The sequence below is a fragment of the Gossypium hirsutum genome, chromosome D09, assembly GCF_007990345.1.
Source record: "Gossypium hirsutum isolate 1008001.06 chromosome D09, Gossypium_hirsutum_v2.1, whole genome shotgun sequence".
NCBI lineage: Eukaryota > Viridiplantae > Streptophyta > Magnoliopsida > Malvales > Malvaceae > Gossypium > Gossypium hirsutum.
The window spans coordinates 25,172,230-25,189,966 of record NC_053445.1 but is presented as its reverse complement, the minus strand read 5'-3'; the positions used below and the strand labels follow the sequence as shown (position 1 = coordinate 25,189,966).

Here is a 17,737-nt window from a genome sequence, read left to right as displayed (position 1 = left end):
ATAAAAATGAGCAGAATGAATAGGAAAAGAGAAATGAGAAGCATTCAGGAACGATTATGGTTTTCTCCAAAATGGAGAAAATGAATCATTTGGAAATGAATGTAGGTTTCCAAAAATGGAAATGGAAATGAAAATGAAAATAAGAATGATCTATTTGCAATCCTATATGGATTACTTAAAAAATTATCGAAAGAATGAGTTTATGTTTTTGGGTTATTTTGAAGCCCAAAATGAAAACAAACCATTTAGTGATAGTGAAAATGCTGAGTTGTGAAATATTTAACATATTTTCTCGAAATTTTACCAGGGATAAAATCGTCAAAATTTTATTGAGGTAAAATAAGGATGAAAAAAATATTTTATATATAAATATTAAAGTTTATTTTGTGAAATAGAAAAATTGAATCTTTTTTTATCACATTATAGAGTATTGGGTCAAAAAGAGCCAAAAAATACTTGTAATTAGACTCAATGTGAGAGAGACCTAAAAACCCCTCATGGACATGAAAGGGGCAGTAACCCTAGTAGGTGTGTCGTCCACCCTAGCCCTATTCTAAGTAGGATGTTGTTTTTCTATTTGAAATAAACCACTACAACTTATCAAGGGTTCTACATTCTCTTTCTATAAATTGATGGCATTAGTAGAGCTATTAACACAACTATGAGAGATTGTTATTCTGTCGAAAAATAGAGATAATTTATTCTCAACTATTACATATATTTTTTCGAAATAACAATTCTACTAGTTTCTATTAAGAAGAGAGAATTTTTGTTTTCACCCCAAAATGAGAGAAAACCTTTTCAAGTTCTGTGTTTCGATTCAATTGGTTCGAGCCTACACTCGAAGCAGTTTGTGGTACGAGAATAGCAGAGAAGATCATTTGGTTGAAAGTCGAGAACAATGAATGTCCACTAAACCGAAAACACATGAGCAAATTTGATTAAGGTTTATTGCTATAAATATCATAAACTGAGTCTATTTTCAAAATTTTAATTTTCCACTGTGCAAGAAAACTTTTTTCAAATCGGGATTTTTCCAACAACCTTAAGCAAGCAGGGAGTAAATTTATATTTAGTTATTTTAAATTTGTTATCCTCGTACGATAGGGTTTAATGTATAAGGCAATATAGGAACTCACTAAGTTCATTTGAACTTATAGTAGTTTACATGGTGTTTGCAAAACTTGCAAGGTTGGTCGAGGACTTTGAGGTGGGATCAAGTTAGATGGAGTGGAGATTGGGGATCGCTGTTGGACCAAGTCATGCACATGGGAAGGGGGTACTATTGGAGGCTTTGTCTCAGGTTCAATAACAATGAAGCCATATAGCATCCCTAGAATTTGGATTCTTAGGACGGATAGTCCTTAGTTAAATTCTAAAGAATTTCATTGTAAACAAATAGGTCGATTGCTGATAGAAAATTTTAGGGACTAAACATACAGGGGCTTAAGGTCTTAGTTGTAAGGATTATTATTTTTAAATTTCATTATTGGATAATTGTACTTTTAGCCTATTATTGACAGTTAAGTTAGCTAAAATTAAGTATAGGTCCATTTGTGACGCTCTATACCTGGATCCGACGAATAGGTCGGACGTGAGGTGTTGCAAATGCTATATATATTTATATTTATTGATCAGTTGAAAGTTTTTTTATATAAAACAAATGGTTAGGAATTTTAAATTTACATCAAATTTGACATGCATGATTTGTATGAAGAAAATATGAAGTACGACGGTTGAATCGTTAAAATATTGAGCATACAAAGAGATAAGAAATGGTGTAAAACTACTTTAGTTTTACCTTAATGAATCTCTTCTCTTATGTTATCATTACCAATTGGTGAAGATGTTATATGTAATGCTATTTTCTTAGTTACCATTGTAACAAAGTAATGTTATTTTCGTTGGATGCTTTGCTATAAAGAATTATTGAATTCGATACAATTGTTTGTAACATTAGTAATTTAATATTTTAGAGTCTCAATTGACAAGATAGTGAACTGATTTATGGGTTTGATGCATTTGAATGGAACAATTATTTCGACTAAGATAGGCATTCTATTTCAACTAAAATCTCCTTTTAGCATGATGTTTAGGAATGACATAATCTTGGAAGACATAGAAATAATAGTTCTTAGGAAAATCCGAACTATAGATATTAAAAGGGGCTTAATTGGTTTTTGATTTTGTGAAATTTAATTTTGTAAGTTGAAGTGCTCATGGTGAAAACAGTTGGAAGAGGTTTAATTAATTTGTTTTTATAAATTTGTGGTGGTCTTTTTATACCATTAAGCAAAAAAAAGATTTAATATATCATTTAATACTCGTGTTTGACACTTTTTTTTAATGTGGTACACGTGTTATTTTTTTGTTGCAATTTGATAACTGTATTTGACAAAAAAAAGTTATATATTTTGGTATTCAAAGGTGACAATGTTAACTTTTTAGTGTTTAATTCAATTTTAGGGTTGATTTGATGAAAATTAATTGCTAATATTATTAAGTTTGAATATTTCATGATTTTGTTAATAGAATAAATTTAGTGTTAATTATGAATTTGTTTGATTTTATATTTAATTTGGGTTTCAGGATGAAAATTAATTGCTAATATTATTAGTTAATTATGAATTTTCATCTAATCAATTTTAAAACCGAACTAAACACTAAAAAGTTAACATTATTATATTCAGATACCAAAATATACAATTATTGTTAAATACAAATATTAAATTGAATATAAAAATATACGTATCACATTAAAAAAAACACAAACTCAAACTCAAATTCTAAATCATATATTATGGGTAGAAAAAAGTTAGCTCCTGAATGGGGAAATGTTTAATTTCAAGTGAAACTAAAATTGGCGTAGTTGGTGCGCCTTGGGAAATTGGATTAAATTTTTAATTGAATATGATATTTGTATTAATGTATAATTAGTTAAATAAATTTAGAATTAGAATTAAATTATTATGATAAAATTATGTGAATTATGAAATTAATTGAAATATGATATAAGATATAAATAAATAATAATTAAAAATGTGATGTCATAAAAATAAAATAAACACGATGTAAAACAAATTATTAATGCGAGAACAGGGTCGAAGCCAGCAGGTTACACAGGGCATTGTCCCCTTGGTTAAATCAACAAATTGCACTTTTAGTCTCTTCTAAAATTTAATCATTTAATTTAAATCCTATGATTATATTAAATTACATTTTTCACCCTCTTGAAATTAATAATTTAATTTAAACCTTTTTAAGTTTTAAATTGCCTATAAATCTATTTAAATATTAAATTAGAGAATATTACGCGTTTGAGTGCGCTCAAATCAATAATCACTAGATTTTCACGTGTTAACAGAGTTAGTACTTCTTCAATAATATATTTTTTAAGGTATTTATTTAATATTTTTGAGTAAATTCTTTTAGCTTTAATCTTCTCAAAATTTTATAATAATAGAATAAGGGTTAATAATTGATAAACTGTCAAAGTATTTTTTAATTTCATAAATAGGTTTAATATTTTCCTATATTCTACAAGACATTTGTGATCATCTTAACTTTATTTGTAAAATTTAAAAATTTTATTGTTAAATATTTTCTCATAAAATAATTACTCACTTAAAAATTATTTTTATTTTTAAGATAATAAAAATATATATTTTTTAAAAAATAATTTTTTTCGTGGGTTTAATGAATCTTGTCTCTTTTAATACTCGTCCAAAGTAACTTGAAGATGCTCCTTGCCCGGATAAGTCATAGATGTTGATTTATCTATATCTATTCACTGTATTTGATTGAGTTAATACAATCAAGAGTTTAATTTAATCGTAAAATTATTAAAAATTTATTATTTTGAAGTGTTTTTATTTTTATTTTTTATAATTAGTTTTTATGTCATATGCTATATGTTTATTTTTAAAATTATATATTTTTATAATTTTTAAAAATATATATACTAATTAAATAGATGGAAATAAAAAGCGAGAAACAATCTATAGTAAAATATAAAGTAATTAGATAAAATAAGTCATTCGAATATTAGTTAAAATTTCACTTATAAAGAACCATTACTTTAATACTTTATTGTCTTTAACATAATATTTCATAACACAATGATAAACAACATTCATAATCATGTAAATATTATTAAAATTAAATAGTAGTAAAACTATCGAAATCAAATAATAACTAAACATCTCAAATAATAATGAAAGCCATACCTTTTTCGGTGTTGAAACAAAACCTATTAAATGATGCTAAAATATGATTTTTTAAAATAATATTTTTTAGATGTTATTTTGAATGAAAATGTGTCATTGTGCATATATTTATAGTGTTAAATATTAGTTTTAATTGCTATATAACTATTTACTAATTAAATGATAATTAATTTATAATAATAAATATAATTTATTATGGATCCAAAGTTTAATTAAGTCATAATAACTATTACATTGGTAATGAAAACATTATTAATAAAATAATTATACCTATTTTTATATTATATTATATTATTTTATTTTATAGATTTAAAAAAATATGAGAAATATAGATAGTACAAAGTATTGATTCTTAAATGATCGATTTTCTTTATATTAATTTCTCAAATAGATATGAGTCATACTATTTGTTAAGTAGGATTTGTGTTGAATCAAATCGATTTGGTTAGATGTATTTAATATTTATAAAAAAAATAGTTAAGTTATTTTTAAAATATATTTATTTTCTTTTGAGTTTTGATATATAAATTAAGAATAAATAAATAAATATATACATTATAGATTAGACCATTATAATAATATTATATATATAATTTAATTATAAAAAATATTTTTAACATTATTAATTATTATCATATTTAAAATAAAAATTATATTTATGTAATCAAAAGATTCAATTTTTATTATTTTTAACTTATCCAATTATGTACAATAATTTTATAATTTATAATTTTATTAATTAATAATATATTATGCTATTTTATAAGTAGAACTTTTTATTCTTCAATTTTTTTAAAAAAAAGATATGATCAAATGAAATAATTTCACCTTAATATACTATCGTATTAATTAATATTACTTTTATTATTATCACATAATAATACAAACAATTTATTATTTTAATGTCAATTTAGTAATATAATTTATAATAAAAAGTATTCTTGTCAATTCAATTTTTTTAAACCCGTGTTTCATATATATATATTTTAAATAGATGCTAAATGTAAATATACAACGTATGATAAGAATTGAAATAAAAATATTACAATTTTAAGCATAATCCTTTTTTTTTAAGATTAATTTTATTATAGGTTTTTATCGCTCTTTGTGATATAATATTTAGAACTATCCATTAATTCCTCTTCAATAGGATAATGCACTTTAGCACACTCGAATCCAAACTCTCTTGCACTGACAATAATGCCGATGCAAATCGAATTAAAACTAAATGAAAAATACAATCTCATCTAACTTTTGTATGAATTCTTTCAATAAAACATAGTTGCTTTATATTAGTTTAGTGTATCGGTTTCCGTCCTCAACTGAACAAAAATTCAGTGGGCCGGGAAAGGCTACAAAAGAAGTCCAGAAAATAAAAATATAAGCGGAAACCCAATTTCAAACCCAAAATCTCCACTAAAACAAACCGAAGGGCAAGCAAGCAAGAGCCGAGTGAGAGAAACTGAGAAAGAGATGGGCAGGAAGAAGGGAGTAGCAGAGTTCGAAGAAACGGCGCCGGATGACTTCGACCCGGCCAATCCCTACAAAGACCCTGTGGCCATGCTTGAGATGAGGGAGCATATAGTTCGAGAGAAATGGATTGACATTGAGAAAGCCAAGATCCTCCGTGACAAGGTCAGGTGGTGCTACCGCATCGAAGGGGTCAACCATCTCCAGAAGTGCCGCCATCTCGTACGCCAGTACCTCGACGCCACCCGTGGCATCGGTTGGGGCAAGGATGGCCGTCATCCCTCCCTCCACGGTCCCTATCTTTCTTTACTACATAAAAGACTTCATTTTATTTATTATAAACTCGATTGGTTATGATTTCTTATTACTTGCTCTTTGCTTCCCCAATTTCAAACAAGATCAGTAGTTTTGCCATAGACAATGTATATTTTGCTTTTATATGTATTAACTGTTCATTTTTTAAAAGTTTTTAATTTGATTCTGAATTTGTTTTATTAGCTACGTTCTATAACGACTTTTCAGAGTGGGAAGCAAAACAAGAGTAAAAATTACAAAAAAGATTCAGCATTGATTTATCCATTTATTTGTGGATTAGTCAACATTGTTCTTTGGGGAAGGAATGGCTGAGCTGTATTGATTTTGTGTTGATGATTTGGGATTTTAGGTCCAAAGGTTGAAGAGATCGATTCAGAATGAATGGCTGCATTTGGTCATGATAGGTAATCTCGGACTCTAATTCGTTCTATATACTATCTACTGAACAATCCTTGTTACTGTTATTGGTTCAACAGAATTATTTCTTGCTTTGTTGATGTTGTTCTGGAACCGTTTGCTTGAACTTTAGAATCTGTACAAAGAAAATTTCAAAACAATTTAACCAAATCAGGTGGGCATGAACATGCCTGTGATATGAACTTACAGAAAGTTTATGGAAGCCAAGTTGGTGGAGAAAAATATGAAATTATAAAGTAGAAGGTGGGGGAAAAAGAATAGTTTAAGGCTTTATGATTATTGGTTATGTTTCAAAGACCCCCCTGGTTGATTAAGCAGTAAAATCTTTCAAAGAGAGCGCATTAGTTCTAGAGATATCTACTTCCATGTTGTAAACCTCAACGCGATTACTGTCCCTATCTTTAATTACTAGAAATCCTATGTTTTCCAATTCTTTTGTGTCAGCTCCAGTAATAGATAGTTTTGTACTTTCTTCTTTTGGAATATCAGAAGCTGGGCAGCTTTTTCTTGAGCTGGTGCGCTGACAGCTGATTTACCATCTCAACTTTTCTCATCTACCTCATCAATGTCTTTTTTGCTATATGAGCAGTAGGAGTATTCTTGCTCTCACACTGAGCAAGTTTGCCAGCTTTAGTTTTTGATGAGCAGGTCTTGGAGAAATTTACAGCATTTAAAGTAGATATTACAACAGTTGCGTACTGTTTTGCAATGCCTAGTTGTCTGCCCACAACACTCATGATCCACATAGATGCGTTTGGCCTTTCTAATCACTCCTAAAGGCCATTTGGAGTCTTAAAAGTTGTCTTCCATTCATCAACACTTCTCAATCTATCGTGGTGATAACCACTCTTCAAATCAATCATTGAAAACTCCACAGAACCAGTCAATTGACCAAGAATATTACTCAACCAAGGTATCCCAACAAGAATATGATCTATAGACATAGGAATATCTGACAAGGCTTTATCATCTAATTGAGGATGCTCTTTAAAGTATGCTTCTATCTCTTGGACTTTATGCTGAGGATGGCTACGGTAACACTTCTTTTTGGAATGCTGGCTAGGATCCTAATCACTATTCAAGGGAGAATCTATTTCAATACTTGATTTGTCTTACAATCATTGGCTATGATTTTCCTAATTAGTTCTCCAGAGGCCTCATGGATCATGCCAAACATATTGGGACTCTCAAATATGTTTGGGCTAAAGTACGGGTCAGGTTGGTGTTGATCCCTAACTTCTTTAAAACCCTTCACTTGAGCAGTCAACGCCTTTAATAGTGAGGATCGTTGGCTAATTGCATCTACGGCACGGTTAGACTCCTCTTCACCTTCAGTTGTTGTTGTCAACTCTTCACGAACAGTTGAGGACTCTCCTTGAACTAGATGCGTAGCTGCTTCACTTTCTTTGGAATACTCATCATAAATAGGATCTAACCGATTGTACTCTTGTTCTTTCATATGCATCCTGTCGTGAAAATCAACAGTTTCAATGTTAATTCCACCTCTTTTTAATTCAAAAGCATGTGCTATCTGCTCCTTCAATCCACCTCGTACTACACAATTTGTGGGTCTAACATCATGAAAGTGGTTTTCTTCCTCACCGAAATTGAATTTATTAGGGAGGCTACCTTCTGATATGTCAAACTGGTTGTGGGTACAGTCCAGAATCTCTATCTAGGTTCCCATTTGTGCACACGACATTTCTTCAATTGCACACTATATGCTACACTGAATTCCTCTTCCTCACTATCACTTCCAACCATGGCTTAATAGAAAACTCTAATATAAATCCTATGATCTAACAAGTAGAAAGAAGTTGGAACTCTAGAAAACTTAGGGTTATTAAAAAGCTACTAGTTTTATGCTATATCCATTCTGTGGGTAAAGAAATAAAATCATAAAAAAATATTTAAGCATTGGTTTTTTTGGGAAAAAATAACTACTCGTCAGATAGTGCTTTTTGTTATGGTTGGACTTTGAATGAAGTTAAATTACTAGGCAAATATGGCCTCAAAAGTGTCAGAAAGATTCATATTGTGGTTGACTGTGCCACAGCATGCCAGATTGGCAACCTTGTGTTGATTGTGCTCACTGGTTTCACCAGTAATGACATGCTGACATGCAAGGTCAATCTTCTATTATTAAGAAAAATGAAAATAGAGGGAAAACAGAGGAAGTACACTAAAATCTTATCCCAATTTTAGTAATGAATATGATATTTTGTAGTTAATGTTTTATTAAATTTATGTTAATTTTATTATTAAAATTTTTATTATTGATATTTTATAGAAGATTAAAATATAAGGGAAATTTTTTAAAGAAATATATAAATATTTTACTTAAGGGTAAAATAGTATTTTATGCTTATTCCTTGCATATTCTTTGACATAATTTTACCAATCAAACATCTCTGTTCCAGTCCTCTCTGATTCCAGTCTACTAACCAAATTACGTGATACCTATAAAAAAAATAGCTAGAATTCTTTATAAGTAAATGCGTTCAAATATATATAGCTTTGTATTGAACGCACTGTTGGCAACTTGCATTCCAAAGAGAAACTATTCATTGATTTCTTAAGTAGTTTACAATATTAATTGGTTGCATTCAGAGAACAACCATTGATTTGCGGTTTACCCTTTTTTATTTTTATTTTGAAAACGATTTGCTGTTTACCTTGAAAGTGTGGTTGAGAGGTTACATGAAACTGTTTTACGTAGCGGTCACTGTGAGAACTTCACAGTTCTCATTTTGTTACATCTAAACTACTCCATTTGCTTTATGGTTTATCACTTCATCTCTGTTTTTTTTTTCTTTTAAATGAATTTTGTGGGTCCTTGCAGTTTTAGAATGTAATAAAACAAGGATGAGGTGGATATTTGAATATATGTGTTAAGGAGGTTTATATCGATAGTTTTATTGTAAGAGTTGATACGAACATTCTGGTCTAATATGATACCCTATGATGTGACATGAAATTTAGATTCCCAGAGTAAATGAGAACAAGTAATTAATAAATAAATAAAACAAAGGAGCATATTTTGTGCTAGCTTCAGGTGGTGGTGGTATCACTACATTTTCATTCCTTTAGTATCATCTTGAGTGAGACTTTTTTCTTCACCTTTTACATTGCCGAGTATATTATGGTCTTTCCAGTGTTCTTTATCTATTTTATGTGGTATGACCACCGAATTGTGCATTTCTGATGAAAGGACTGTCTTCAGAATTATTTAGTCAATCTCTGTGTTAGGTGTAAAGTTTACATTTGTGTTATAATTCAAAACTTGGAAAAATAGAGCTAATAATATCATGCTTCATTGCTGCAGGTGACTGACTTTAGGCAGCAAAGTAAGGAGTGTGGGATTCGAATAATTGTCCACCTACATTGTCACTATTGTTTTTTGTGTTGTAAGACTCTTATAACAAAGATCAAACGTAATGCCATCTTCTTTTTCCATTCTGGTTAGCATCCAAAATCTTGGTAAATTACTTGGGCGAGTTGTCCGTAAACAGTACATCAGATAAATGAAATAAGTTCCTTGTCATTTCATGCTTGATAAGAGGTTATAGTTTTGATGCCCAGTTTGATTGTTGATATTGAAGTATTTTCTGTTGGGTTTAATTTAGGAAGGTTTGTGGTAAACTGTTGTGTCCTACTCCGAAATCAGATCAGGTGAGGGTTTAATTTAAGTGCTTTGATGCTCTTTCAACATGTAGTTTTACCGGGTTTGGATATATAATTTTTCTTTATGTTTTGAGTTTATGAAGTTAATTTTGTGACTAGATAAAAGTATCGGGAGCGTACTTAGTAAACATGCATTGTTAAAGTGATTTACCTTGCATCCGACGCTTAACCTCTTTCATTTTCTTCAATTTTGCTTAATCATAACATGTGAAACACAATAAAATATGGGTAGTTTTGGAAGAATGGACATTAAGACAAGGGCTTATTTTCATGAAAGTGAAATCATCTCTCTACCTCATAGTCAACACGGACAAGAACAATGAAATTATTGTGTTTATTTGTTTTTGTTTTTTTTAATGTTTCGTGTCTGTTTTATAGTTTATGTTTGGGGTTCGTAATTCATAGTTTCTCTTTTCAATAATGCGTCTTTATAGTTTGAACTTTTCTGTCACGATTCACGAATGAGGTTGATTGAATTTGACACTTAGAAGATGATAGGCAAGACAAGGGACTCTTGAGGTTCTTGGGTTTGCACTTGGGAGGCAATCCTCTCTGTGAGTCAGGTGAAGCTCAATCTGCAATTTGTCAACGGACTTCATCTCCATTTTGGGCACTACCTGAAAAGAGTTGAAGTCAGAAGTTAAGAAAGTATAAGAATAAGGCCAAATTCAGTTGAAGGACAAAATAGAAAGGAAAGAGATTTTGTTCAAATTATACTGGTACTACATATTATGCATGTGATGAAACCAGGAGCTCCCTTCATTCCAAGGGTGGGCAAAGTATGCGGAAGTTGTTGCTCCTACACCATACATTGGGCTCAACTTAACATTTTCTTTCTCCTTTGGTTTTTGAAGGAAATCTAAATTAGTTTGTCAGCTAGTTATTGGCGCCAAGTTCTTGCAGGAAGTCTAAATTATATGTCATGAGATAGATTTGGAAGAAGAAGATAACAGAAAAGAAAAAGAAAAGAGATAGAATTCGAGAGAGAAAAATGAAGAAGGAGATATTGAGAATTTGGTTTTCAAATTTCGTAACTGTTTTTCCTCTGTCTATTGGTACTTAAGAAAACAAGATAATGGCTTGAACAAATGGCACTAACAATCACTCAAACCACACCGTTTCATTAAATGGTGTTCCCATCAAAATGAATTGTTTAAGTGGGTGTTAGTTCTCTTAGCCAAAACACATTGTACAACTAAAACAAAAATAGAGAATAAAACGCAACATTTACGAATAAAAGAAATAACAACAACAATAACAAAATTATAAAATGACTGTTGAAGATATGTTCCATAACAATTACCCTTTTCCCCAAACATGATCTTACAAGGATCAAAAGCAAGAAACCTTAGTTGGATATCTTTTAGATTGTCCCAAGTTGAGTCTTCAGGGAATGTGTTAGCCCATTATACCAAAATCCCCGTGATAGCTTGATTTCCTTTCTTGGTCATTTGTCAATCCAACACTCGAATTGGCTCTTTAAAGAGGGCACCATCAAACCCCATTGGTGGCAATATTGAGGTACTCATTGCAGAATCAATATATTCTTCAGTTGGGAAACATGGAAAGTAGAATGGATGCGAGCAGTTGGTGGTAGAATCAACTTGTAAGCAACATGTCCTACTCGAGCCTCCATTGGAAAAGGACCAACATACCTAGGTGACAACTTCTGATTATTGAATTTTCTCAGAGAGTGTTGCTTGTATGGTTGTAACTTTAAGTACACCAGGTCACCCACCTTAAATTCCTTCTTAAACTTCATTTTGTCAGCCATTTGTTTCATCCTGTCTTGAGCTTGTGTGAGATGAAACTTCAAAAATTTTCTCATGGCTTCCCTATGCTGCAAAGTTCTGTCCACTGTAGCTACTTGAGAAGCACCAGCGAAATAGGGCAGATGAATAGGAAGGTCTTGCCCATAAAGGGCTTCATAAGGGGTGGTTTTAGTGGCTGAATGATAGGTGGTATTATACCACCATTCTACCAAAGGTAGCTAGGTCACCCAATTAGAAGGCTTTTCACCCGTCATACACCTCAAGTAACTCTTCAAACATTTGTTAAGGATTTCTGTTTGGCCATTAGTTTGGGGATGGTAGGCAGTAGACATCTGAAGTTACTGCCTAAGTGCCTAAAGAGCTCTTGCCAAAAGTTGCTTAGGAAGATCCTGTCTCTGTCAAACATAATAGACTCGGGTATACCATGAAGTTTGTAAATCTGGCTTAGATACTCCTGTGCTACTGACAAAGCAGTGAAAAGATGGGCCAAGGAAATGGCCATACTTGGTTAATCTATCTGCACAACTAGGGTTGCAGATTTTCCCTTAGAAGTAGGTAAGCCATCTACAAAATCCATGCTTATGGCAGTCCAAGCTCGTTCTGGTATAGGGAGAGGTTGCAACAACCCTAGGGAAGCAGAATTGTCAACTTTACATCTCTGGTAGGTAACACAACCACGAAACCATCTTTTTACATATTTAGAAAGCCCTTTCCAGTATAGTACGCCAGAAATTCTATGCCTAGTGGCATGTATGCCCGAATGGCCTCTCAATGAACCGCCATAAAAAAGATCGAATATGTGTCTCTTGAGTTCTACATGGTTTCCCACGATAGTTTTTCCTAGCCTTCTAAGTAACTTGCCATCCAAAGAATACTTAGGATGAAGCTGGGGTTGCACTTGGATATCCTGACACAACTACAGCTTCCTGTCAGTCTCATAAGAAGTTACAACTTGACCCTATAGCTCAGACCAAGAAGAGTTGATACCCCATTCACATTGGAAAAATTGGTGACTGTGTTCATAAGGTCTTCTTGACAAGGCATCTGCCACTGTATTTTGAACTCCTTTTCTATAGGAATAGAATAATCATAGCCCAACATCTTAGCAACCAACTATTGTTGGTAAGGGGTAACTGCTTGTTACTCTAACAGAAACCTCAAGCTTTGGTGATTTGTTTTAATCTGAAAATGTCTCCTAATCAGATAAGGATGCCATTTCTTTATTGCTAGGAGCATTACTAGCATTTATTTGTCATATATGGACAAAGCTTGATGTTTGACTCCTAAGGCCTTGCTGAAAAAAGCCACTAGTCATCCTTTTTGCTACAATACTGCATCTACCTCTTGCCCATTCACATCTGTCTCCACATAAAAGGTTTCCTGAAAATTTGGCAAAGCCAAGACTGGTGTTTAACATATGGCTTCTTTTAGCTGTTCAAAAGCTGTTTGTTCCAACTCAGTCCATTGCCATACAACATCTTTCTTCAATAGAGTAGTACGGGGCTTGGCTAACAACCCATACCCTTTGATAAACCTCTTGTAATACCCTGATAACCCAAGGAATCCTCTAATCTTTTTTAAAGATTTTGGAGGAGACCAATTGAGAACACCCTCCACTTTTTTCTTATCCATGCTAACAACCCCTTAGAGATAACATATCCGAGATACTTAACCTGAATTGCTCCAAAAGTGCACTTAGATCTTTTAGCATAAAGTTGGTTAGACTTGCTGTTGTAGCACCTCCTGCAAATGAACCAAGTAGTCTGTCCAATTCTTGGAGTACACAAATATATCATAAAAAAACGAGGACTGACCTCCTCAAGAGTTGTCTAAAGATTGAGTTCATCAATAATTGGAAGCTGGAAGGAGCATTGGTCAAGCCAAAAGGCATAACTAAAAACTCATAATGGCTTGCATAAGTTTTGAAGGCTGTTTTGTGCACATCCTTATCCCACATCCTTATTTGATGATAACCCGAATGCAACTAGCTTAGAGAAGAAGTTTACTTGCCCCAATTCATCAATAAGCATTTTAATGACAGGTATAAGGAACCTGTCATTGATGGTCAGTTGGTTAAGTTATCTGTAGTTAATGCATAGCCTCCAACTGCCATCTTTTTTCTTCACCATCACCACAAAAGAAGCAAAGAGACTGTTGCTATCACGAATTATGCCAGCTTGCAACATTTCTTGTATGAGTTTTTCAAGTTTTGTTTTTTGTACTACAGGATATTTGTATGGCCTCATTTTGACTACTTTTGATTCATCTACCAATGGAATCCTATGATTAGGTAACCGAGGAGAAGGTAGTCTTGTAGAATTTTGGAATACATCTTCAAACTCATTGAGTAGTGCTTGCAAGTTTTGAGGCAACTGACTTGGAATCATAGTGAGTGCATTCTGATCACAAGAAGTCAGCAACATGGCACATGGACCATTTCCCACCATGCTTAAGCATTTGGACAGTTGGATGCCAAGAATAATTTGTAATGATCTTGGTACTATGCCCTTTGGAGAATACAACATTTTTCCAAGTAATCAAATTGCATAATCAAGCTTGAAAAGTTCCAAATAATGGAACCAAGAGACAAAAGCCATTGAATCCCCAACATCAGATCACACTCTTTAATTGGAAAAACTAGAAATCAATAGTAAAACTATAAGTGCTTTCCATTGAACAGACCTGCACAATCCCTGAGTTGACAATCTAACCCCATTAGCTACAATTACTCTCAGTGTACTACCCTTTTCCACCGCCAAATTGAACATTTTAGCTACCTTAGAATCTATAAAATTGTGTGTACTTCTTGAGTCAACTAGAACAATCACCTCGTTTTGACCAATAGAAGCTAAAAATCTCATAGTATTATGTCCCTATGATCCCTGAAGAGCATGTAAAGATAGCACTGGAGTTGGAATTTTAGTTACATGGTTTACTATTTCCAATTGCTCAAGATAGTCATAGAAATCTTTAGAGGTTGGACTCTTAGCATCAGTATCCTGATCGAGTTGTGGTTCAATGACGAGCTGATACAACTGAGATTTGGAACATTTGTGTCTTAGTGAAAATTTTGAACCACACTAGAAACAAAGGCCCTTCCTCCTTTTGTCCTCTAACTCTGCTTGAGACAAGGATTTAGAGGGAGTTTGTTGTCCTGAATTATTTCCCATAGACCCCCTACTGCTGTAGAACCACCAATCCCCTTATGCACATTAGAAGTAGAAAACAAGGGTTTGGAAAAACTTACCCCACCACCTTCAACTAACCCTTTCCTCGAAGGTCCCAATACAATATTCTCAACCTGTCTAGCCAAATTATAACCCTCAATAAAAGTTTGTGGCTTGAACAATTAAAGATACTGCCCAACCTCAGGTTTCTAATTGCTAGTGAAAAAAATACTTAGTGCATATGTCTCGGGTAAGCTTATCTAGTTTAATAAATTCATGAATCCATCATGGAATTGATTGACTAACTCGTGTTGCTTAAGAGTTACCAGCTCAGCCATAGAATCAAGGAAAGAATCAGATCCAAAATGTTCCCTTAGACCCTTAGTATACAATTCCCAAGTCAATTGGTGCAGGCCCCCTTGTCTCTGTAAAAGAAATGATGCTAGTCTAATACCTTTCCCTCTAGATGCAACATAACAGCTCAAACCTTAGCGTGATCTCCCACCCCATCAACCTCAAAGTATTGTTCTAACTTAGACCATCACCCTCTAAAATTACCACCATCAAAATGAGGACAATCTACTCGAAATGGAGTACTCACAGTATCCAAAGTTCTCCTCTAGAAGATTCACCAGTATGTCCTAGATCTGACATGGGAGACACTACTAAATGCTCTTTTACTAGAAAACCAGAAAGAGATCCTTCCAAGATTCTCTTCCCTTTGTTGACACCAAACTAGTAATAGTAACATGAGGAGTTTGTCCAAAATATTGTTCGAACAAGGAATGAAGCTTAGAACGAAGCTCAGATTGCACTTCAGAACGAAGCTCAGTCTTGACTCCTTGAAAGTCTTTCAAACACGCATCAATCCTCGCATCCAACTGTGTGAACTTGGCTTGCAATTGAGAAAGCCCAATTTGCATCATTCCTATTTCCTTTTACAATTTAGTGGTAATGCCCTCGGTGGCCATAAGAATCGACAAGGCTCTGATACCTTTGTCATGAGACAAATCTGGAAGAATAAGATAACAGAAAAGAATAAGAAAAGAGATAGAATTCAAGAGAGAAAAATAAAGAAGAAGATATTGAGAATTTGGTTTTCAAATTTCATAACTTTTTTTCCTTTGTCTATTGGTACTTAAAGAAACAAAATAACATACTTGAACAAATGAAACTAACAACCACTCAAATCGCACCGTTTCATTAAATGGTGTTCCCATCAAAACGAATCGTTTAAGTGGGTGTTAATTCCTTTAGCCAAAACACACTGTACAACTAAAACAAAAATAGGGAATAAAACATAACATTTACAGATAAAAGAACTAACAACAATAATAGAATTATAAAATGACCATTGAAGCTGCATTCCATAACATTATAACCTGCTTATAATAATACCTCAAGTATATATTAAGTTCTCTTCGATTCTTCTTAACGTTTTTGGGTGTTGTCTATTAGGTTCTCTCTGATCTTTGTCTCTAATTTCTTTGGTCGATTATTTGGTGTGGGTTTCAGTGATCTCCCTTTGGATTTTCTTTGCCCCATTTGGATTTTCTTTTTGTTGTTCTTTTTTCCCTATCTTATCCCGACGAACAACCCTTGTCATTATTATTGACTTTTTCAATTTGCCCCAATTTGGACTTTGGGTTTCTTTTTCTCGGTCATGTATTTGACTTCCTCGTGACATGCTCTTTCCTTTCATCGAAGGTTACTTCCCAAATGCATCTTGCCTACAAGGTGTTCGACACTTTGGATGTGCCAGATTGCGATAAGCACTTGAATCCCATTTAGCTTTAAAATATAAAAGAAGGTGATAAAGTTGCCAATGAGGGGTTTTCTTTGTGGGTCTTTCTTCTATTGTTATTTTTTGGGGGGTTCTTCTACTTTGTTCTCGTAAGTGTAAAGCCATTTAAATTTGGCTCCAGTCTTTTCTTTCTTGTCATTAGTATGGTTGCTATGCTTCCCTAATTTTGCCTAAGCATATTCTTGATCTCCTTGTTGAGCTTTGTTTTTGCCCTTGCTTTTGTACGAATTATGTCTTGGTTATTTTCGGTCTTATTATTCGTTGTTTTAGGGTCTTTGTATGCTATTGACTATCTACTGGTTCTGTGCTTGATTTGATCTATTCATATTTGTTATGAAATTAATGAGCTAGAATTGTCGTGGTCTTGAAAATCGACAAATAGTCCGAGTGTTGAAAAGAATCATTTGTAGTCAAACGCCTGATGTGGTGTTTCTAATTGAGACGAAACTAAACTCGTCTAAAATTGATCGAATTAGATGTGTGTGTGCGCTTATGGATGCCTGTTTTGTCATAGATGTAATTGGTAGGAAATGGAGACTTTCAATTCTTTGAAAGATGGAACTACATCTTCATATCAAAGTTTCTCTCGAAACCACATGGACATGGAAGTTACAGAAATTAACAATGTGGTCTATAGGCTGATAGGAATATATCGTGAACATGAGACTCATTTAAGGGTAAACTTCTGGAATTTGTTTCGTTAATTTGCGAACCAAAATCACTTATGGCTTTGTTTCGGTGACTCCAATAAAATAACTAATGCTAATGAGAAATGAGGAGGATACCTCCAAGATAGACAAATGGAAAACTTTTAAGATGCTATGGAAGATGCTAACCTTGTTTACTTAGGATATAAAGGGAATTGGTTTACATGGTCCAACA

At 32.8% G+C, this 17,737-nt stretch overlaps 1 protein-coding gene across 1 annotated transcript; it reads left to right on the top strand.

Annotated features, from left to right (window-relative positions):
- The first annotated feature begins 5,613 nt into the window (after window positions 1-5,613).
- On the top strand, window positions 5,614-9,972 carry LOC107892027 (NADH dehydrogenase [ubiquinone] 1 beta subcomplex subunit 10-B). Its single transcript, XM_016816994.2, has 3 exons — window positions 5,614-5,988; window positions 6,361-6,415; window positions 9,754-9,972. Exons 1-2 carry the CDS (start codon window positions 5,700-5,702, stop codon window positions 6,390-6,392), a joined length of 321 nt encoding a protein of 106 aa, XP_016672483.1. The 5' UTR covers window positions 5,614-5,699; the 3' UTR covers window positions 6,393-6,415; window positions 9,754-9,972.
- Window positions 9,973-17,737: the final 7,765 nt, after the last annotated feature.